Genomic DNA, 22,399 nt, shown 5'->3' with positions numbered 1-22,399 from the left:
CAGATACCATGAGGCATCTTTGTGAAAAGTTCATAGTTAGCTGTAGCACTTATATGTCAGAAAAACGTTATATTTTTCAGTTTTCACCAATTTATTAACTCATTGATCATCCTTTAAGATATCTCCTTTTCCTCCTTATGTGTAAGAATTTATTAAAATAGTTGAGTTTTTGTTAGTCGGTTAGTTAATTTGGTTAGGGTAATTAGTATTTTCTTCCCTTTATATAGATAATTGAATGTAACTTTGGATTCAATTCAATTCAATAATATTTTCTCATTCTTTCTTGTTCATCAATAATCTATCTTATTCATACATACTACCATTTTAGCAGACTTGCATTTCATATTATTTTTTTAATTTATTTGTGCCTATTTTTATGTCCATGAACATAACATAGAAAAAGACAACACACTAGACGAGGGTAGATATACACAACCTTATCTCAATAGAAGAATAAACTATTTTCAAAATTTGAATTTGTGACCTTATAATCACTAAATAATAACATTATTGTTGTGTCAAACTCACCCTCTATATTACAAATAATATTGTCATCTTTTTCTCAAAATACTATTATTGTCTTTAATGATGGTAAAATTTGATCTTAGCACTCAAAGCCTCACTTAAAAAAGTATCTTACAAACTGTTCTTTCATATTTTCTTAAGCGATGTTTTACTTTACTCATTCAATATTTTTCTACCTTGTATTTATTCAACCTGTTTTAAACCTAATGGGCACGGCTGTTAATATAACAAATTGTCTCAGTGTCTCACTTTGGATAAAAATTGCAATATATTTCAGGTATATAATTTCACCTGTATTTTTTTTATGGTTTGAATGAAATACCTATTCAAACGGAGACTTTTATTTTAGAATTTGAATTCATGACATCATAGTCGTCAAGGTACAACTTAACTGTTATGCGAAACTTACAGTCACAGTGACCAAAAGAAAAGGCTATTCTAAATTATTTCATAGTAGAAATTGTCGTGGATTATAAAACCAAAATAACTTTTTTTTACTACCAAGGTAATCCCTTCACCCTATTAAGTAAGGAACTAATCTTTTTCGAGGTGTGTGATTATCTCTCTCAACAAATGTCGCTCTAAAAAATTGAACTATTTGATCATCATGGGATCTAGCACCTTACACTACCAGACCAACATATTGTTGGTAAACCAAAATAACTTTACATGTAACAAAGAAAAAAGAAGCCAAAATAACTTTAAATATACATGTAACAAAAAAAAGAAACCAAAATATACCCTAAACAGATCCAAAGACCAAGAGATCATGAAATGAGAGGGAGACCACTAGGCCAGAACAACTTATAAATACACATATGGATATTACTTTCAATTTTCACCTACAGAATATACCCTAATCAATTCAGTTCCAGAACAACAAGTCCAATTTTGCAGCCACAAAGAATAGTAAATAAAGCTACATCTTATAGTTTAAGTAAACATTTAATAGTGCCATTATTGGTACTACATGGACCTTGAAAGGATTTAGATCCAAACTAAACACATTTAAGGATCAGCATGGCCAGCAATGTCATCATCACTTGATCCACTTTCCTCTTCACTCATGTCTTCCTCATCACTATCCTCATCAGCTGTGGAATTGGTAATGTTTTCCTTCTTAGCATACCGCTCACAGTACTCTGTCCCCACACAAAGAGCATAGCAATGTTTTACATATCTTTTGTCATCACAATATAGTCCCCCAATCAATGAGGTAACATTTGCGAACGGATGAAAGGGAAAGGTAAGGCTTCAGAGTCATCTCACAAGTATATCTAACGGCTTTGAAGCCTTCCTTTTCCCTTTCTTCCCCTCCAAAATGGAACTCACGAACTCACCCTAAGGATCTATTTGTGAGTTGAGTTTTAGAGGGTTAGGATAGTCATCTCATAACTGTATTTCATAGTTCTGAAATCTTCTTTATTCCTCCCTCCAATATTCAACTCACAAACAGACTCTAAAGCTGACTTTTAAATTATTAGAGAAATAGCCCAACACAAACAATATGCTTACCTCTAACTTTTTGGTCATACAGCTTTTTATCCTTCATCATTAATGATGCTGCATCACCATTGAGAGGATCTGAAGCATTTGGGTAAAGCAACAGTTGTGGAAGAAAAACTTCAAAGACATTTAGAAGATCTGAAAAGACAGAAACATTTTTCATTATAAAAAACACATACAATCAAATCAGATTAATAGGATCATGAGAGAGGTCATTAATGAAGGTGAAAATCCTTTTAAATGTAAACATGTAATTATGTATCAACAAATCTATGTAAAGATAAGACAAGCAACAATAACCAAGCCTTAATCCAACCAGATGGGGTCGACTACATGGATCGAACGACGTCATAATGCTATATCATAAATCATATTCTTTGAAAAAATGCAATTACCATAAGAAGATGAAAAAATAAGAGATTCTAGACACTGGATACTTCAAACTTCTACTATGAACAACATATAACGAAATTACCGAACATTGGGCTCCATGATTGGTTAATGACATCCAAGCACACAGAGCCAGATCTGCAGTTGGTGAAATTTAAAAAGCACAATCAGCCATAGTTCATGCATGGACAAATTCCTATCAATAGCAGGCCGTTGCAAAATCCCAAAGCAATGGCAAAAAACCTAATCGAGATTGGTTAAAAAATTACAAATAGTGGATATTAAGCACTTCATATGACAAATATTATAACAACAACAACCAAGTCTTAGTCCTACTATATGGGATCGGTTACATGGATCGAGCGATATCATAATGTTATCAACTGCAAACCCAAACCAGTATAAATCAACTGCCAACCCAAACCAGTGCACAAACTACATTTTACATAAGAAAATTCCCCACCCCCAATTAAAAGAAAAAGAAGATCAACTAATAATGTATCAAGTGCTCACAATTCATCAACATTTGGGTGGAATATTTTGTTCACAAAGCCGATAGAGGGGGATTTGTATGGATAAGCATCAGGAAGCTCAACACGAACTTTCCAAACTCCACCTTCATAAAGGCCTGCAACAATCATATATAAAATCAAGGAACAATCAAATAGCTTGAAAATGAGTGATCAGTGGTTGCACTCGTGTACTTTTTAAAGGTAAGGAAATTTATGCTATAATAGAGAAAGAGTGCCTAATTAAGGGGGTACACATCTGCTTCTCACAATTTGTGCCACTCCATGTGCCATGGACTTATCATTGGTCAGAAAAAATATATTTAAATTAAAATTTAATTATTAAGTATTTTTTTCACCAATCACAAACTTATGACACATGGAGTGACACAAACTGTGGGGACAACAGATGTGCTCCCTAATTAAGGTTGTTTGCCATCATATTCTTTTGTCCGTGAGAAAGGGGAAAGGAAAAGGTTCACGTAATTTATGCACGCTTTCGGTAAGTATGCCATTCTTCATATAAGTGTGCAGTTTCATCAGGGAAAAAAAGACCAGGTTAGCTCTAGAATGTCAACATACTTTCTTTTGGACCATGAAATTCCACATTGAATTCGCTGAGCCCGTCATTTATCGTCTCCACTGTATAATCACTCATCATCCTGTAAAAAAGCAACATTTTAGAAATATGACTCAAGATTTTGCTATATATGTGTGTGTATATATATTATATATATGTAGAGTGACTTGACTGAGATAAGTTTTCATATAAAAATTGTGAAAACAATAAATCTGATCATACAATCATACATGAATTAGAATAAAAAGTTAGTTAATATTCACATGATCAGTTATAAAAGTCATGTGCGTTTATCTTTTAATCTTGACCATTCACATAAGATCCAATAGTTCATATTAATTGATCTCATTTATCACAATAACGACTTTTTTCACTTAAGTTCATATATGTGTATATATATATATATATCAAACTCTCATTTCATCTCCAGGGAACTATTATGAGATTGTATCTACAGATTAGTACTGGCATATGCTTTCTAACTCTATGTGATGACTGGTGGTGGTACTGTAATCAGGATTCTTTGATCAATGGCAAGTCTATCAAAATTCCAAACCTTTTTGTTTTTGGGCTCCTAATAAAATCCTCATACTTCATAAGCCCTAACATTTAGGTATGAGATTGAAACATACAAATGCTGCTAGATATTTTGGTTTAGTTACATAATATAAGTTAATTGGTGATATGTTTTCATTATCAATCACTATTATCAACTTTGACCATGCTATTCCAGCCATAAATTTATCAACTATTTCAAACTTTGTCTGCACTCTCTGATCAAGCATCTACAACAACACCGACTAGTCTACTGCAATGGTATGATGTCGTAGCAAGCACTACATTGCATCAATAGCTCACCTTTATCCACAAAAGTAACAAGAATATGCTCAAATAATATTGCTATCAAGAGACCAACATGGCACAATTAATCACTCTACAATTCATATTTCCCATTAGAAACTGACAATGTTCATTAATTGCCTAATGTAAATAACACTGCTACTACAGGAAAGGTATATAATAAATGAAAATAAACAGATCCACAGTTAAGTTTGAAAAGGAGGGAAAAGAATGCAATAGGATTGGTTTATATTTTGGAAGGAAGAAACGGAAGGTGGAGGGCAAGGAGATTGCTTTAGAATGAGAACTTACTTTGGCAAAGTACTACATGGTCGCTGTTTAATTTTATTCATTCAGCATACAAAGGTTTCACGATAAAAATAAAATCATCGAAACAAGCAGGGTATTGAAAACGTACTGATATCCGTCAACTTATAACACAAGGCCATAAAAATGAACAGTTTCAACTTTCAAAGAACTTATCTATTAGATACGGTAAAACAATATACTTACAATTTCATTACATCCATTTCTCTTCTCTTGCTTGGAGATGACATTTTGATAATATCAAATCACTTATATCAACCTGCTACAATGACAATTTAAGAAAAGTTAGTAGCTACCAGACGTACACATTCGTGATTCGTCCCCATCTTCATCACAGTCAAAGTTTTTAAAACAAAAGCCACTTCAATTTGTAGCCACCAGCTCAATACTTTTCCATTAAATTAAAGATTCACAATATGCTAATATATGAGATAAATAAGCAGAAACCTAGACAGATACATTGAATCTAGACAGATACACTGAATCTAGACTGTAAAGCCTATAGCTTTTCTATGCAATATCTCTAACATGACAAAGATACTTATGGTTGCAAAAGTTTAACCTGAGGCACACAATGAAGGGCAAGACCTCAAATAAAACAAAACACAGATTTTGTTTCAATAACATGGATCCAAACAAGATATATATGAAGGGCAACAACTTAAATAAAATAAACAATGTTTTTTACTTACTAACATGGGTCAACCCATAGTCACAATGATATGTGGCTCTCTTTGGTACAGGTGCAGGTACGTAGTACGCAATATGTTACCCCATCAAATACCGATACGCTAGGGGTATATTCAGTACAATTTCTATAGTTCTGTCCTTTCTAGTGTTGCTTCTTATAGGTTTGAATCAACTTTTGTTTCACCATAAGAGAAATAAAATTCTTTCTTGTTTGTTATAACTCGTTCATGTAAGTGAGTGTATATTACCAATTATTATTCTTTTCTTTTACTTAAACTGTAGGTAAAAATTCAGTTCGTTCTTTAAAAGGAACCAGTTCGCAAAAGAACCACGAATTAGTATGAGAGAACCAATTTGTGGTTCTCTACCAAAATAAGAGAATTGTGTTTCAATGGGTCAACCAATGGAGGACAAAGTGGACAAGGCAAACTATCCAATATTATGCTCAGTGGAATGAATGATCAACATGGCAGCCAAACTCATCAAAGCAAAAAAGAAAGAACATACAGAAACTTATGATCTAGATTATGGAAGGAGTAGGCATGACCCACTAGATGATCACATTGGGCATAAACAAATAGTACTATAGCAATAATTTAATATCAACCTTCTGGAAGTAGTTAACTGTGCCCATAAGCTAATAGATAAAAAATAAACCATATGTTGGGAAGATAGCCTAAACATAACACCTTTGAGGTGTATATTTCTGCCCATCATAGCAAAAACTTTTCGAAGTTTATTGACAAGTTTACACACAGTAAATTCCAACAAAAATATATACTTAGCAGTGAACAAGGGCATCAAATGGTGAAAAATTATATTACAGTGAGTCAGTGTTAGAAACAATCAAGTGAGTAGAAAAGTGGACAAACATTTTCATTCTTCAGTGTATTGTAAGTTAAAAATGTGTCAATATGTCAAAAGGAGAACACTGAAAATGTGACACACAATGGAAATACAGTGTGATATTGCAGAAGAGCTATAAAAAGTGATACATAATGCACAACTAAAGAAAGGCAGCCTAGTGCAAGAAGATCATTCTCACCAGGGTTCGAATAAGGTAGATGTAGGCAGTCTTACCCCACAAGGCCACAAGCAGAAAGACTATTTCTAGGATTTGAATTCATGACTTGACTAAATTTTTTCTATTCACAACCCAGACTAATCCTATTCGAGTTAGGAAGACCATTTAAGAGGACAAAACTCTCTCCAACATAAACTCGAGAACTTGGTTAAATGAACCGAGTCATGTTTCTCACGGCTAGTACCAACAAGTACCTACATGCTTCATTAACAACTACGAATATATAAAATTTAAAAACAAAGATAAATACCCAGATTTTCTTATTTCACTTTGATCAACTTCCCAGGAACCAATGTGTCAATCAAAGACAGAAAGTCATCTATGATGTGATTATTGCGAAATACCAATACAGAAAGTACCAACCCATGTTACGATGCAAGGATCTAAGGTCAACCCATTTCACAAAAAATATAGAATAATCAAAGGTTCAATTTTAAGTATCATTCAAACAACTACAAAATCAAAACCCATAGAAGATACAATAGGGGAATCTAGATTGGTTTTTGTATAACTGATACTAAAATTTATGGGGCGAAAATTGCTTGCCTGAATTAACCCTTTAAGCGTTTTTCGATGGTGAGAGAGTGATTGTTGAAGAAATAAAAGAAAAGGATGAATTTTTAAAAAGAAAGGTAACAGAGAGAGAGAGAAATGAAATTGAGGAGGAACAGAAATATAGGGTGTGTGAGAATTGAGATAGACGGAGATGAATGTTACTTCCACGTGTCAATGAAAAGGGATGTCAACGTGTCAATCAAGTTTCCCAATTTTGTATTTAGTCATTATTAAGTATTATATTATTACTCAAATTAATAAACCTCATATTTTGCTTTCCTTGAATCTCACACTGACCTCTTCTATTGCTATATTATGATTTGAAATATTATCTTATTAATCCTCTGCTTTAAAATTTATAAATGACATATATTATTTTGTTGCCGTAAGATGATTAATATAAGGATATAATATTAGTAAGAGTATGTAACTTTGATATTTTTATGTTAAATACTGAATGAAAAAAAATGTATATAGAAGTATTATATATTATTATTATATTATTTATAACTCATATTTAATCATTATTTATTTAAACAAACATAATTGATGGATGATATAATAACCTTATATATAATTACTTATATATAATTAGACAATCTTCACATAATTATGGAAATCCTGTCAATATATTTTTATACTTTCTGCCCTTTATGTTTACTATTAATGAATAAAATTAATATAATTGATAATAAATAATTAATTCAATTTAAAGAATAGGAGTATATTTACACCCAAGTTAAATTATACTAGTTACGGTCAATCTCAGATATTCTTTTTCTTAAATCCAACAAACGAAAAGGTGAATAAAATAAAAGTTATTTAAGATTTATTTTTTTATCTTTTAACACTTATTTCACTTACTTTTTTTATCCGTTGGATTTAAGAAAATAAATTATTGAGATTGAATACAACTAATATAATTTATTTTGGTGGTAAATGGATCCTTTGCATAGAAAACTGTGCATAAATATGGAATTCGGTGAAATTACCAATGGTCAACATTTCAATCATGAAAAAACTGAAATTAACAAGAAAATGACGTGATCACAAGCGTGATTTTAGACTGGTAACTAGTATATGTTTTGGACTTTATCAAAACTACTTTTGAGTTGGGAATGCAGTGTGTCTCACATACTACACATAAAAACTGCATTCAAATGAACTTGTCAAATAGTCTATTGAAGTCTTCACTGATATTTTTTTTAATATTTTCTTAAGCTATGTACAAAGATGAAAAACAAATAAGAGAAATTATTGAATTGTTTTTTGTATTCAATGTATCTCCCCACTCCATCATCTATCTTTCATGTTTAATCAACCATTTTAACTTTTTACATAACAGGCCATCACTCAATGAATAAATGTTAAGGCAAATGCTCATGGCCTATACCTTCATGAGATAATATGAAAAATATATTTATATTCATATTCTTTTAACCCAAGAATTCACATCAACATTGAAGTCAAGAAAATATAAAAAGTATATGCAATCCATAGTATATAATTTTAAACATTCTTCATTCATATTTTATCGTTACTAACTCTTAAAAAATACAAATGAATGATAATAATATATTATATGTATAAATTTTAACACGAACAATACATAAAGTACATTCAAAACAACATTTTTATATAAATAAGATTGCTCAATAAAGAATAAGATGTATAATGAGAATAAAAATGTGTAAGAGATAACTAAAATGAGAATATAATTAAATAAAGACTCAAAAAACATCTTGTTTTTCCCTTAAAAAATATACATTTTAAAACAACACAAATAAGCATAACTTGATTGTGAGGCCAACATACGCATGGTATAATATGTTCTAACTTGCATAAAGAAATGAAAGTAAAAAAATAAACATTGTCTGCATCAGTTGTGTTATTGCAAGAGTTTTCCCCTTAAACTTCTACAACAACATCCAAACATGAATCACATCAGGGTCGGCTATATAGATCCAATGATGTCATAATATTCTACCATAAATCAAATTGATAAAACGTTGAAATAAAATCACAAAGCTGCAATTTCCTTACTTCTTATCCCCTTTCTTTTCTCTTGTCTTTTAGTTAAAGACAGACATTGTGTCATGACTTGTGATGGCATAAAAAGGTTTTAAAAGCTCACTTCCATGAGGAAGATTACTCTCATGTAGAGTAACCCCATAATTTCATTGTACAACTCAATTGAATTCCCTGTTTTATTACAGAACTATAATATAATATATCAAAGTACATTCATCAGAAAAATTCAACTGTTATGGCACTGTAAGAATAAGCTTTAAGATTCTGGCGAGGATTTTTGTCATCCAATCACCAAATTTCGCATCATGTAAACATAACAAAAACCAATAAAGAAATCAAGGAGTTGAACTTGATCCCCAAGGATTATCACCATAATAGTATGCAGTGCCGACCATGAGCGCCACAGTAGCACCCTGGACAACCACACGAGCCCTCATTAACTGCTGGCCTAAGTGAGAATTCCCTCGTCTAAAACTTATTAAGCCGGCCGTTAACACACCAGCAGTGACAAGTGCACCTGAAAATAAGCACAGAAAAGTTAATCAAAGGACACTAACCAGCAAAAGTTCCATGATATCTCGAGAAACACAGATAAGAAGCAGCAGCTTCAACCATCAAAACAAAATACAATCATTAAGATTAACCATCTTGAATCACCAAACAATGTAAAATTGACCTGTTCTGTCATTGCCAATTCCTACACCTTTGTACATAACAATATAAGCTTGAAACTATCAAATTCCTTTTTACTTCTGTTGTAAATGCAAAAGTGAGACCAACAAGATGTTGGTCTAGTGGTGTAAGGCTCCACTATATCCCAAGGGTGACCAAAAGATCAAAGGTTCAATTCCTGGGAGTGATATTTGTTGGGAAGGGCAGTCACGCACCCCAAAAGGGATTAGTTCCTTAACCAAGAAGGGCGAGGAGATACTCTTGGTAGTACAAAAAAAATGCAAAAGTGAGATAATTCTACATTTGTAATAACATTCAAGGTGAAAGATAGCGTTCAATAGAAAGCTAAATTCCTATCAGAAGCCACCATGATACCCTTTGTCCATTAAGTTTCAATCTTGTTTTCATCATTTCCTTCACAAGGTTATACAAAACGGATTGAAAATATTACATTTTTTTTTTGCAATTATTAATGAAAACATAGCAACTGAAAATGAAAACAAAATGCTACCTAAGTTATAGGATCCATTTCCCAAATCCACAAGCAACAGAGCAACCTACCCCAATGGCATATAAACAGATTCAGGGTCAAGGGTAAGATGATGAAATTCAAGATGCACACACTAAAATTGGTAAACCCTAGTTTCTCAATCAATAAACTCACATGAGAAATTTCAACAAAGTAAAATCTATACATCTTTCTCAATAAAATAAAAATCTTAGGGAAAAACCTAAATAACTAAAAAAAAACCCGAAATGAAATAAATCAACGAAAGGAAATCATCGAAACTGGGAAAAGGAGAAGAAGAAGGAGGAGAAGAAGAAGAATACCAAGAGGGACAAAAGGGTTTCTTTTGCGCTTGTTTTCTTGAAGGAAATCATCCAAACTGGGTTCGGAACTTCCCATCTGTACTCTTCAATCAACAAAAATGGTGATGGCAAGTTCAAAAACTCAAACTAGACACCGAATATAATTGCAGCCGTGGAAGCTGATATTGCCGCAAGTTATATTCTTATATTTCGTATATATTTCATCTGCATAAGATATTTAAGATAATATTTTTTTTTGTATAACCAAGTTACCTTGTGATAAAGAATAATCTTCTTTGAGAGAGTAAATGATTTTCTAAATAATCAAGAAGAGATAGGAATTGAATATTGGAAGCATACGATCCATTTTCTTAAAATAGGATTAAGAAGAAAAAAAAAATATGGGCACTAATAATGTATGAGTTTGATTTGTTGTTATTTTATTATTTATATTTAATCATTATAAAAAAATATGAAAAAATGATAAATGATTTAATAATTGTATATAAATCTTAACAAAAACAATATATAGATATTATACTAATCAGTAATAAGATGTGAACTTAGAAAGAGGAGTACAAGAAAGTTATTCTAAACTAAAAAATTAACACTCCAACATGAAAGATGAGAATCCAATACTATTACCTCGCTTATAAATTAAGATTAATGAGAAAAGAATCCAATACTATCACCTCACTTATAAATTAAGATTAATGTGAATATCATTTTTCTATATATATTTTTCTCAAATCTTTTGATATTGGTGGCCTCATTGGATCCTCAAGGTCAAAGTTTAATATGTATAAGTAACACTTGTTGGAATGGACAACCATAAACTTCGAAATGGATTAGTTCATTGTCCAAAAAACTAAGAAAATACTATTGATAGTATAAAAAAAATCTGCTACCAAACATAAAAATCTCTCAATAAAATTTTAATATTAAATTATTCCTAACACCAAGCTTCTCCTTGCTTTATTTATTTAGCAGTAAACGAATCAAAATTGCATAGTTGTCAAATAAACTCATCTTATTGACCATACATGAGTTGGGAGAATTGAAGTCCTCATAGCCCAATCAATTATCAGAGAACATTAGGTCCCATTACATAAACGAGGTCCATTAGAGTGGGACATCAGATTTACTTGCAAATTCTTGTAGTATTTCATAACAAGTGTATTCCTTCCGCCACATCTTCAATCCTATAATATTTGTACCACTCCATCTATTATGAGATGTGATTGTTTAGAAAAATATGTAATAATTAAAATTTTAAATTAAATACATTTTTCAACCAATCGTAACTCATGGCACATGAAGTAACACAAAATATGAGACAGGAGATGTGCTCTCGTATTTCTTCACTGTATGGGATAAGGAATTAATCTATTTTATGGTGGATGGTTGACTCCCCCAATTAGTGATACTCTAAGGAAGCAAACATTTGACATAGAATAGTGTATGAGGACTTAATAAAAGCTTACACTATTAAATCAATGTTTTGTTGATTCTTGCCCATATAATTGCTTTCTATGTTAAATTATTTCCCTTTATTTAATCATTTTATTTTAGTGTTAGACTTAGAATTGGACAATTTAATTCTAATTTCTGTAGTGTGGTATCATAATCAAAGATTCAAACATCGTATAATTATATGGAAATGATAAATAACAATTTTATACTATTTTAAATTTTAACCTAGAAGTAAGAGTCATTAATTCTAATTATTACAAACTAAATCAATATTGCATTATTCATTATTTGTCCCATACTCTTTTAAGTACATTACGTTGACACTGCTAAATTTAGTGAAATTATTAATTACATTTTTTTACACCTAAATAAATCACTCATAGTTTACATATATCTATTATACTTAGCACTCCTATAAGGCAGATAAATATAATTATACAGCACTACTCTTAAGAGTAGTGAGTACAATTCAGCTAAACAACATGAGTATCCATTAACACATGATATATCATAGTTATTTTCTTTATTTTTTCACCATGCTAATTCTCACTAACAAAAACGAAGTTGGTTGTGTTTGTGGCTGAGAAGATAGATCCAATGAGACTGAGACAGTGTTTGATGGAATGGACACCATTTGCAGCCATGGTGATAGTGGAGTGCCTTGATGTAGGGTTGACCACAATGAGCAAAGCAGCCATGTCCAAAGGAATGAACCACTTCACCTTTGTGGTCTATTCTAATGCCCTTGCTACTCTCATACTCATCCCTTCATCTTTCTTCATAAAAAGGTTTCAATCAATCCTCTCTCCCTTCCACACTCTTTCTCTTATAGCCAATATAATCAACTTCTCTTGCTCTTATTGTTTGCAGAATAACAAGGACACCCCTTTCTTTCTCACTTCTCTGCAAATTCTTCCTCCTCGGCCTTATTGGGTATGTATAATATATGTAGTTGCAAGTTTCAAGTTGCATCAAATCATATATTGTTTTCTCTTATTTCTTTGTCAAAGAAAAAACTAAGACAAACTATAGAAATGAAGAATTTTGTTCCTTGGAGATTTGCAGCATAACTATAATGCAGAATTGTGTTTTCACGGGCATAAGCTACAGCTCCCCCACTCTTGGATCTGCTATGAGCAACTTGGTTCCAGCAATCACTTTTATACTAGCAGTCACCTTCAGGTATTTAAGCTGTTTTCGTTTACTTATAATCATGTTATGCATGATAATTGGATTATATTACTGCCTTCAAACCAATTATAGGATGGAGAAGTTGGATATTAGAAGCTCAATAAGCCAGATAAAAATCATTGGCATAGTGCTTTCAATCTCAGGAGCATTACTTGTGACACTATACAAAGGAGCTCCAATTGGGGGCATTCAAATTCAAGATCAACCCTCACCATCACAACCATTCCCATCTGTGTTGTTGGCACAAACTGATAACTGGGTCATTGGGGGTCTCTTCCTTGGCACAGCTTCTCTGTCTCTTGCACTGCAGAATATTGCTCAGGTAAGATACCAAGTTTGATTACACCCACATAGGTGTGAAGCAGTGAAGGTCTTCAATTTAGTGATGTATGAGAATATGGACTGATTTGTTTGAGCATATTTGCAGGCAGCAATTGTTAAAGAATATCCATCTCAACTGACCATAGTAGCCTTCTATTGCCTGTTTGGAACCATCCAATGTGCAATAATTTCTCTGATTGCAATCAGAGATCCAAATGCCTGGAAACTAAGGACTGGCATTGAGCTTATCTCTATATTCTATTCGGTAAGCAAATACTAGCAACAAACAAAAAGAAAATAAGCACATAAATAAGTTAAAAATCAGGACAGTTTATTGCAAAGCTCATTGGAATGTGAAAAACAACAATGCAGGCAATTTTCGGAAGTGTGGTGACATTTTCCGTACTGACTTGGTGCATAGATAAGAAAGGACCTGTATTTGTTACCATGTTCAAGCCTCTCGGGATTGCCATTGCTGCATTTACGAGTGCTTTGTTCCTTGGTGATACACTACATGTCGGGAGGTAATTCACACACTAGGAAGATATTATGTCCCGATAACAGCTTTATGTTGAATTTCCTGAGAGCGAACTTGTTTTGCGTTGACTATTTTTCTTTGTTTCCATTCTAATTTCAGTGCCATCGGCTCACTAGTAATCATTTTTGGAGTCTACACAGTACTGTGGGCACAGTCCAAAGAAGAGAATGCCAAAGCCAGAGTTGATAGACTATCACCCTCATCAGAACAAGAGAGCCCTCTACTAGGGTCACCCTGAAATCAACGTTTTAGCATAACCATTTATCATCATCTACTAGCCCATGATTCATATTGTGATTAATTTATTCAAGTCAATAGATATATCCATTGCACTCGGGATATTTTACCAATCCATATTCTTATTTTCTAAGTCAAAAAAGAAATCGCACTGGAGAAAGTAATGAAACTCTATACATTGTTCAGTTCCGCAAGTCAAAATTCGAGAAGGGAAAAATAAATATAAATATAAACCCTACTTTGCTATCTTCCCTGCCAAAAAATGGAGTCATCAGGGAGTACCACAACAATCATAACTCCCAACATAGTTTAGGGAAGCAATCTAACAACTAAAAACAAAAAGTTAAGTCCAACCTACAGCCCCATATGTCTGCATCTTTCTTAACTCAATGTAGAGAGAATCAGTGTGCGGTTCATGAAACAAAAATACAGATGCAGAATCTGCCATGATTATGATCCAAATCATGACTTAAGATCATCAGACATTGCTGATGGGATGCAGTGTGTTGCAAGAATATCAAGAGTAGCTGCTTTTGCAGTCTTTGTGCGAAGAACCACTATCTGCATAGATGATTAGTTAATAAATGAGTCAATGCCATGTTGCACGCAAGCACTTAACAAAGAGAAAGTGATAGAGAGGGCACCTGATCATATTCTAGTTCAAATTTTAGATATTCATCATCACAACTCTGTACCATAGTGGCCAAGCTCTTAAGATTCTTGACAGGCTTACCATTGAAAGCAAGGACCTTAACAAATATAAAGAACATTAGGCATTAAAGAATTGTGGTTAAGCCAACAAGCTACCAGCAAGGAAAGCAAAAGGAAAACAAATTTAAAATGATAATAAAACGGCCATTATCAACCTGGGTGTTAACAATATCTTCATATCCGATATTGATATCAGCCACCAGCACCTTGATTGTGTCAAAGAAAATATCAGGCTTGTTAAGATACTTATGAGAAGCATCAGTAGGACTGAGGGACAGAACATACCTGAGAGACCACAACAATTTGTTCATCTGGTGACTGTGGTAATGAATGAACCAGCTTATCCAAAAGCTTGACAGGAGCTTCAAACTCATAATCCTTTCCGTACTATTCATACATGGGGAAAAAGTTGGAGAAGTAGGATTCTATGAGAAGAAAGCTTAGCAAACAAGGTAGTATTAACCAAATTACTCCCCCATCACATAAAGATGATAAAACTTTGAAAAGTCAAAACAAATAAGGGAACATGCTTTTAATTTTTTTGTCTAACAAATCAACCAATTATCAAGTCAGTAACTTAATGCATATTTCATTGATTAACCAAATCACAAACCATAGTATGCAACTTCCGAGCCTTTTTATTGATTACCATAACTTTAATTTGGGACAATATTTTTCAAAAAATACCATCTTTATAAACAATAGTAATAAACAAAAGCATAAACTAGACAATCAATAACTAATTAGCAGAATAATAAAAGCATATGGATGCAGGATAAATCACAAACCTCAGAACGAAGATATGGAACTGAAACAACTGTAAACACAAATCCTGCAATAATATAATATGATGGAGGCTTGCCCTTGCTGTGTGCTGGAATGAGCCTTTTGTGACTATCGAGTTTAATATCAAATTTGAAAACATCTGAATCTCGCAATACTTTGATTGCTGCATTATCCCCACTATATTTTTGGGATATGAGATAACTGAAACCAATGCGTTCCCCGTGGCGGAATGGAACTGAAAAGAACAGCAGGAGTGTAAAACATTATATGACTGGTTGTTAAGCTCAATCCGCTATGCGCATCATACTGGCCACATGAGAGTTGGTAATGAACACAACCCCCACCAATATTGCTACCTGGACACAAACAGCTAACAAAGCACCAACAAGGGATCATATCAAACAGGTTTTATGAGTTAACTTTGGGTGGGGTGGGGGGAAAGCATATGATGGATTAACTGGAATAGGTAGCCTCAGATCCTACCAATTCCATAAAGATGATCCTGCCACAATCCTAGAAAAATGAGTTTGTAGCTGGGATTGGGATTGCTCTAGCCTTTCAAACATGTAAATATGTAGGTACAATCCTATGAGAAGCATTTCGACTTTGACAACCATGATAACAAGAACCATAAGTGATCGATTAATGTAATATGACTTATGAATGAGGGCAGAGTTTTGTTTCTCCACTTTTCAAGTCTCTCTTTCTTATTTACAGTGTTCCCTATCAATATTAAAATAATTGGAACAAATTATAAAACATAAAATTACTAATCAAAATGGCAAATATTAAAAATAGATAGATCTTAAGAAATAGATCCCACAAATTCTATAGAATAGTTTGAGTGTTGCCATTTGCAACTTATGCGCTTTCTTTGTCATGAAACTGGTAGTTTACATAAAGAACATAATTAAAGAGGCAAGCAGTGGAGCAGTGAAATGCTCAGTGAATGCTGTGTGTGAGACTAAAAGGGGTTACACACTCACACGTTTGTCAAACCTTTCTTCTATATAACTATCAAAGAAGAAATAGTAAGTCCTTTCAAATGATTTTTAAGAAGTGGGCCTAAACAAATATAAGCTCCATGGCATGAATAAATGTATAATGACACTCACCTGTTCCATCATTGGCAATATCAACCCCATCAAAGCTAAGGATAACATCCGACGGTTTCAAAACCTTAGACTCTGGAGATGTAGGATCTATTCTTTTAATACGCACACCTTTCTCATAAGGTCTCATGCCCATTGCTGTCCGCAGATCAGGATTTTCCATTTTCTGCCACTCAACCCCAAGAATAGGAAACCCTGGCAGCAGATTGACAAAGCATAGTCATAATACATAAACTTCAACGCTCAGTTTTTTACCATGCTCACATGACAGCTTATAAAAGAGAAATCTAAAACTTAGTACATAGCAATCATATTACCAGTATATCTCCCATTCTTCTCATAGTCCTGGATGAAATGCATGATAACTGGTGTCGGGATGACATAACCTATATTCTCTGCATCTTCATGCTTGAGGGACTGAAATGCAATCCCCACACAGTTTCCTTTATCATTAAATGCAGGTCCGCCAGAATTGCCAGAGTTGATAGCAGCATCTATCTGAAAAAAATGACCTTGGTGAGGAAAGATCAGGATATGTTAAAGGAAGCAAGCTAAATTATGAAGGTAGAAGATCAATCAATGCAACCTAACCTGTAAACCTAGAAGCTCGGTGGAACCATGGACATAAGATAGAATCTCAATACGTGATACAACACCACTGGTCACAGAAATTGTGTCTCCACCAATTGGGTAGCCCACAACAGTGACCGCATCTTGAAGTGTGGGCAAATCCCCAAACTCTACAGGTAACATCCCTTGCCAGAACTCATCATCATCAACTGTAAGCATGGCTGCAAATATAAAATCAAATGCATTAATTTGAATTCAATACGAGAGTTTTAGCACAATGCCTCCCTTATGATACATTAGATTTAGTGCATTAGTAATTCTTAAGACCCCACACACACACACACAATTTCCTTCTCCGCATGAATGCTAAGCACATAATGAAGAGGCTTCTTATCCAAGAATCTAAGCATAATATTAGGCTTGAACTTCAATTTCTGGTTTTTCTTCTTCTCATTCTTGGTGTCCCTTTTCTCACCCTCTCTGTCCTGCATTCTTATCGGGAGGACAAGTTTGAATACTTGGAATTTGAAACATTTGGAGCTCCCTCTCTATTTGTAGAGGCAGCGTAGTTGTAATGCTCTAGTTCAAAGCAAATGCATTTCCTCAATAAAATTGATAAAATAAGTCAAAATTATTTTTGTATGATTCTATAACTAGTTTCATATTATAGTTCTATTCTTTGCAATTATTGTCTTACAATTCCACTCCTCTACTCCTTCTTTTGGATTAAAAAAAGTTAATAAATGACACAAAATAACTACGCTAGATTTTCCAATATCTTGTACAATCGTATACAATTATTCAGTGCTCATTTAGGTAACAAAATTATAGTCTTATAGAAAGTTCCAAAGTTATTTTCACAAGCTTCTCTGACAAAACAAGGTTGTTTAGAGATAGGAATAGTGATCAAAGGAAAGAGGTTAGGGTTAAAGGGATACCAATGTCACACTCAGTTCCAATTGCAAGTACAGTAGCCAAGTACTTAGTATCAGAACCACGCTTCTTGAGCTTGACTTGTGTATAATGCTCCACAGAATGCGCATTCGTCAGAACCCTTCTCCCACCTATCACAAACCCACTGCTACTCGAGCTATACTGTCTCTTCCTCTGCCACGGAAGCGAAAAATTCGGCTCCGTGTGAACGCAAAACACCTTCACCACCGAGTCCATCGACGGTAACACCCGCGACGACACGCTCTCCCACACAGGGTCCGCCGCAGGGGATCCGACAACGTCGCTGGGGACAGCGAAGTCGGTACCGTTATCGGTAGCAGCACGAGTGAAGCGGCGACCAGTGACCGGTGAAATTGGATTGTCGGAGTGGTTGGGAAGCTTCTTGGGACGGCCGCGGCGGCGAGGGAGGCGAGGAGAAGAGGGGTACTCGACGAGGTCGACATCGGCGACGTTGAAGGATTGGTCGACGGTGGCGGTGGCGGTGGCGGTGAGGGAGGTGTCTAGGGTTTCGGGGGCGGGGATTTTGGGTTTGCGTCCTCGCTTGCGTTTTTTATCTTCCATTGTTATGAAATGAAAATGAGAGAAGAGAGAATAGTGTTTTGTGAAACTGAAAATGGTTTGGCGTTTTTTGGATAGTAACTGAGAAACAAGGAATAAGGAATGAGGAGGGAAGCAGCATTAGAAAAGGTTTTCTCACTCATTTTGAACCTAGTCAAGTGGGTCCCACGTTAATATATATAATTAATGATGAATTCGAACGTTTCTTTGACTAAACAATATTTCATTTTTATATACTCTTTTTATTAAAAAAAAATTAATATTCATGCTTACACTTATCCAATTAGTAAGTGCAAAACTTTTTTTGGTTTGTAAGGAGAAAGATTAATAATATTCATACATTCTGATATTATGGTAACTCGACTTTTCTTTGGTGGCATTTAGGTTTCAAATAAGCAAAAAAATTTGGACTAATTAATCCTTATTTTGTATGATAATTTATGTTAGATGGTTAGACGAGCTCTCTTTTTAGCATGCATTTGGTGATCATGGTGGTTAGAAATAGCAAAATGGGTCGTCTAGTCCGTTTTTCTCGTACTTGCAAATATCTGCATGTTTTAATGGACAAAAATTACATGTTCTGCCCGTTTTAAAACCGGCTAATAGGCATGCAGGCGACCCGCAAACATTTATAATTAAATAAAAAATAAAAAAATCATACAATACAATAAAAGGAATTAAATAAGGTAATTGAAGATAAAAAAAATTAAAAACTTTGATATTTTATATGAAATTGAACAAATTATATCTCATTAGAAAATTGAAGCTTTAAATCACATCATAAATATTGGAATTTTTCATATTTTTCTCTCTTAGAACATGCCCACAGGCCACCCACATTGCACAAAAGAAATGTCATGGGCATTGCGGGCTATGTAGTCCGGCCCACAGGCTTTGCTCGTTTGACCATCTATAATGGTGGTGGCGTAACCAAAATGTCTTTGGAAAACTTCTTTGGGATATCTCTTATGTCTTGGAATGTTCATCACAACTTGAGGGATTGGTATGACATTAATACAACATTGAATGAAGTAACTATGCCAAGTGTTCATTAGTGTTGGCCGAAAACTGGACACGTTAAGGTTGTAAGCTATAGTTTGTAAGACTAAGTGATTAAGGATGTAGAGTTATTCACAATCACAATGGTCTTTGGTAATCTAGGTTCACTAGAAATTTTGGAATTGAATCTTCTATCCAAGCTTACCTTTTAACCATTGAGCATGATCTTGAGTTAGCTTAAATTTTGGGTCATCGTTATATTATTTTGGATGGTGACTTTCTTGAAGTAATCCATATCATTATTGATAAGGTGCAAACTCGCTTGGTCTTATTGCTCGAGTGCTTCATAATATTTGTGGGTTACTTATGAGGAATTGAGATGTTTGACATTAACATATTTACAAAGAGAGAAATATAATAGCATATTACATGTATAAACTTAGTATGGCTCTTCATGAGGATTTCATAATCTCGAACTCTTCACTCATACGAGCATTGCCCATTCAACATATAGATCTTTCAACTTTGCTTTAGTTTCTTTCTTGACTAGTTTATTTCTGATAAACAAGAGAAAACATTTTTTTACTTAGTGAATATATTATCTATTAACCAATAAGATGTTAGTCTAATGGTGTAAGATCTTCAACTAGATCACATATATGTCAAAGGTCTAAGATTCGATTTATGTGAACAATATTTATTGAGAGGTACACTCACATACCCAAAAAAGATTAATTCTTTATCAATAAGTTAAAATATATCATTAATCTATTACCTATTAACAAAAAAGTTTTTTCTCATGACATGTGTCAATCTTTCAAGCTTTCATGACATGTGTCAATCTCTCAAGCTCTCATGACATGTGTCAACCTCTCATCAAATCTAAAGGTCCATCGTGACATGTGTCAATCTCTCATTCAAAACTTTCCCTCTAAAACATGTCAATCTCTCAATCAAAACTTTCCCTCCAAAACATATGAATATTTCATTTGTGTTCATTGTACAATTTAATTCTAATGATTAATGAGTCTATTTGTTTTTTATTCTATAAAGAAATTACATCTCACAATAAAGGGGATTGAATACCTTTTCACATGTGAATTACTTCTCCACCGTTATCATTTCATATCTCCATATTCTTCTCCCCATTTCATTTCATATTTCTCTCTTCCTCTTTCGCATGTCTACAATCCAATGTTTCATTCGTCAATCTTCATTTCATTAAACTTAATATGATGGCTTGTATATCCTGATACTAAATCTTCATCATTGTAGATTTGTTCTTATTTTATAAATATGTTGTTTAAAGTGTATTTTTATTGATTTTTTCATTTATTAACCTAATATGATGACTTCTGTATCCCGTTACTCAATCTTCACCATTCTAGATTTATCTTCTTTTGTAAATATGTTGTTTAAAGTGTATTTTTATTGATTTTTTCATTCATTTGTATACTTTTAGATCTGTTCTTATTTTTTTAGATATTTTAATTGATTTTTTGTTTATTATGGATGTGTATTTTTATTTTTTCTTTGATTTGTTTATATTGTATATATGGTACGATCGATTTCAGTATTTTGTAGATTTGTTCTTCTAATAATCATCTTCCTTAGTGTATGATTTACAAGGATTTCATCATTAACAATGATCAAACCCTCAATAACTATGTTATGTACCTGATCTCCATTTATATATATACACACATTTAGTTACAAGTTACAATATTGTATTTTTTGTTTGTTGTTATGAATTTATTTATCTTCTCATCTTATCTCGCTTTTATCATTTTATCTCTTCATTTGCAGTTTGACTCTCNTATGTCTATGTGTCCCTATCTTACTAAAATCTTCAATTTTATTCTCCTTTGCACAAAAATGAATTTGATTATTTTTTCTCACATGATATTTGTTAAAATATTTTTCCTGTGTGATTATTTTTCTAAAGTAGGAAATACGAATTGGCCATATTCTTTGTTTCGATATTTGCAGAAAAGAAACCTCACATCCTATAATACAACGATTAGATGTTATATTCATTATCTAAGTGTAGAATAATAGTTCTTTAATTTTATTATGTGTTTGTTCTTTTACATTCGAAATTATTTTTTCACTATCTGAATGTGTAACCTTATATTGGTAAGAATAATCTTTAATTTTTTTTTATTCTCAACACAAATAATTTGCCATGTTTAATTGTAATTAATCATAGTAATTGTGATCATCATATCAGTCATAACTACCAAAGACAATTTAATTTCATTTATATTCTACTATATAAGTAATAAATTTATACAATATTAATATTTAATTCCATCTATATTATGTTTTGTTTGAATTTATGGATGAGTTACAAAAATATAATATAAATTTGCATAATTATAGCTAATAAATGTGTGGAATGCTAATTGAGTAATAATTACTTATTAATGG

The 22,399-nt window shown here is 33.0% G+C and overlaps 4 protein-coding genes across 5 annotated transcripts; 1 reads left to right on the top strand and 3 right to left on the bottom strand.

Annotated features, from left to right (window-relative positions):
* LOC109357369 (ubiquitin-conjugating enzyme E2-23 kDa-like) lies at nt 1,323-7,125 on the bottom strand. Its single transcript, XM_019601297.1, has 7 exons — nt 6,998-7,125; nt 4,864-4,936; nt 3,513-3,592; nt 2,935-3,049; nt 2,507-2,559; nt 2,041-2,169; nt 1,323-1,667 (listed from the first exon to the last, which is right to left on the bottom strand). The coding sequence occupies exons 2-7, from the start codon at nt 4,905-4,907 to the stop codon at nt 1,534-1,536; spliced, it is 555 nt and encodes a 184-aa protein (XP_019456842.1). The 5' UTR covers nt 4,908-4,936; nt 6,998-7,125; the 3' UTR covers nt 1,323-1,533.
* Nucleotides 9,146-10,710, bottom strand: LOC109357359 (RING-H2 finger protein ATL48-like). Its single transcript, XM_019601285.1, has 2 exons — nt 10,541-10,710; nt 9,146-9,554 (listed from the first exon to the last, which is right to left on the bottom strand). The coding sequence occupies exons 1-2, from the start codon at nt 10,614-10,616 to the stop codon at nt 9,373-9,375; spliced, it is 258 nt and encodes an 85-aa protein (XP_019456830.1). The 5' UTR covers nt 10,617-10,710; the 3' UTR covers nt 9,146-9,372.
* On the top strand, nt 12,527-14,615 carry LOC109357347 (WAT1-related protein At5g40240-like). Of its 2 annotated transcripts, none has more exons than XM_019601272.1 (7): nt 12,527-12,780; nt 12,863-12,925; nt 13,058-13,174; nt 13,256-13,505; nt 13,611-13,769; nt 13,877-14,028; nt 14,183-14,615. In XM_019601272.1, the coding sequence occupies exons 1-7, from the start codon at nt 12,590-12,592 to the stop codon at nt 14,226-14,228; spliced, it is 978 nt and encodes a 325-aa protein (XP_019456817.1). In that variant the 5' UTR covers nt 12,527-12,589; the 3' UTR covers nt 14,229-14,615. The 2 variants fall into 2 exon arrangements, with proteins under 2 accessions (XP_019456817.1, XP_019456809.1); XM_019601264.1 differs by having other exon boundaries at nt 12,528-12,780; nt 14,142-14,615.
* LOC109357341 (protease Do-like 9) lies at nt 14,437-19,084 on the bottom strand. Its single transcript, XM_019601251.1, has 9 exons — nt 18,397-19,084; nt 17,480-17,679; nt 17,206-17,386; nt 16,892-17,083; nt 15,779-16,011; nt 15,276-15,377; nt 15,146-15,196; nt 14,924-15,028; nt 14,437-14,840 (listed from the first exon to the last, which is right to left on the bottom strand). The coding sequence occupies exons 1-9, from the start codon at nt 18,971-18,973 to the stop codon at nt 14,742-14,744; spliced, it is 1,740 nt and encodes a 579-aa protein (XP_019456796.1). The 5' UTR covers nt 18,974-19,084; the 3' UTR covers nt 14,437-14,741.

This window comes from Lupinus angustifolius, chromosome LG01, assembly GCF_001865875.1.
Source record: "Lupinus angustifolius cultivar Tanjil chromosome LG01, LupAngTanjil_v1.0, whole genome shotgun sequence".
In the NCBI taxonomy this organism is placed as follows: domain Eukaryota; kingdom Viridiplantae; phylum Streptophyta; class Magnoliopsida; order Fabales; family Fabaceae; genus Lupinus; species Lupinus angustifolius.
This window is presented reverse-complemented; position numbering and strand designations above follow the sequence as displayed.

Bases quoted from the DNA above. Each gene is read 5' to 3' on its own strand.
- LOC109357369 (XM_019601297.1), bottom strand. From the start codon at position 4,907: ATGTCATCTCCAAGCAAGAGAAGAGAAATGGATGTAATGAAATT. The intron at 3,593-4,863 runs GTAAGTATATTG...GCTTTTTTACAG, and splicing joins GAAATGGATGTAATGAAATT to GATGATGAGTGATTATACAG. The intron at 2,170-2,506 runs GTAATTTCGTTA...CTGTCTTTTCAG, and splicing joins ATCATGGAGCCCAATGTTCG to ATCTTCTAAATGTCTTTGAA.
- LOC109357359 (XM_019601285.1), bottom strand. From the start codon at position 10,616: ATGGGAAGTTCCGAACCCAGTTTGGATGATTTCCTTCAAGAAAACAAG. The intron at 9,555-10,540 runs GTATTCTTCTTC...GCTTATTTTCAG, and splicing joins AAACCCTTTTGTCCCTCTTG to GTGCACTTGTCACTGCTGGT.
- LOC109357347 (XM_019601264.1), top strand. From the start codon at position 12,590: ATGAGACTGAGACAGTGTTTGATGGAATGGACACCATTTGCAGCCATG. The intron at 12,781-12,862 runs GTTTCAATCAAT...TATTGTTTGCAG, and splicing joins TCATCTTTCTTCATAAAAAG to AATAACAAGGACACCCCTTT. The intron at 13,175-13,255 runs GTATTTAAGCTG...AACCAATTATAG, and splicing joins ATACTAGCAGTCACCTTCAG to GATGGAGAAGTTGGATATTA.
- LOC109357341 (XM_019601251.1), bottom strand. From the start codon at position 18,973: ATGGAAGATAAAAAACGCAAGCGAGGACGCAAACCCAAAATCCCCGCC. The intron at 17,680-18,396 runs GTATCCCTTTAA...TTATATTTGCAG, and splicing joins TGGAACTGAGTGTGACATTG to CCATGCTTACAGTTGATGAT. The intron at 15,378-15,778 runs GTTTGTGATTTA...ATGTATGAATAG, and splicing joins TTCCATATCTTCGTTCTGAG to TACGGAAAGGATTATGAGTT.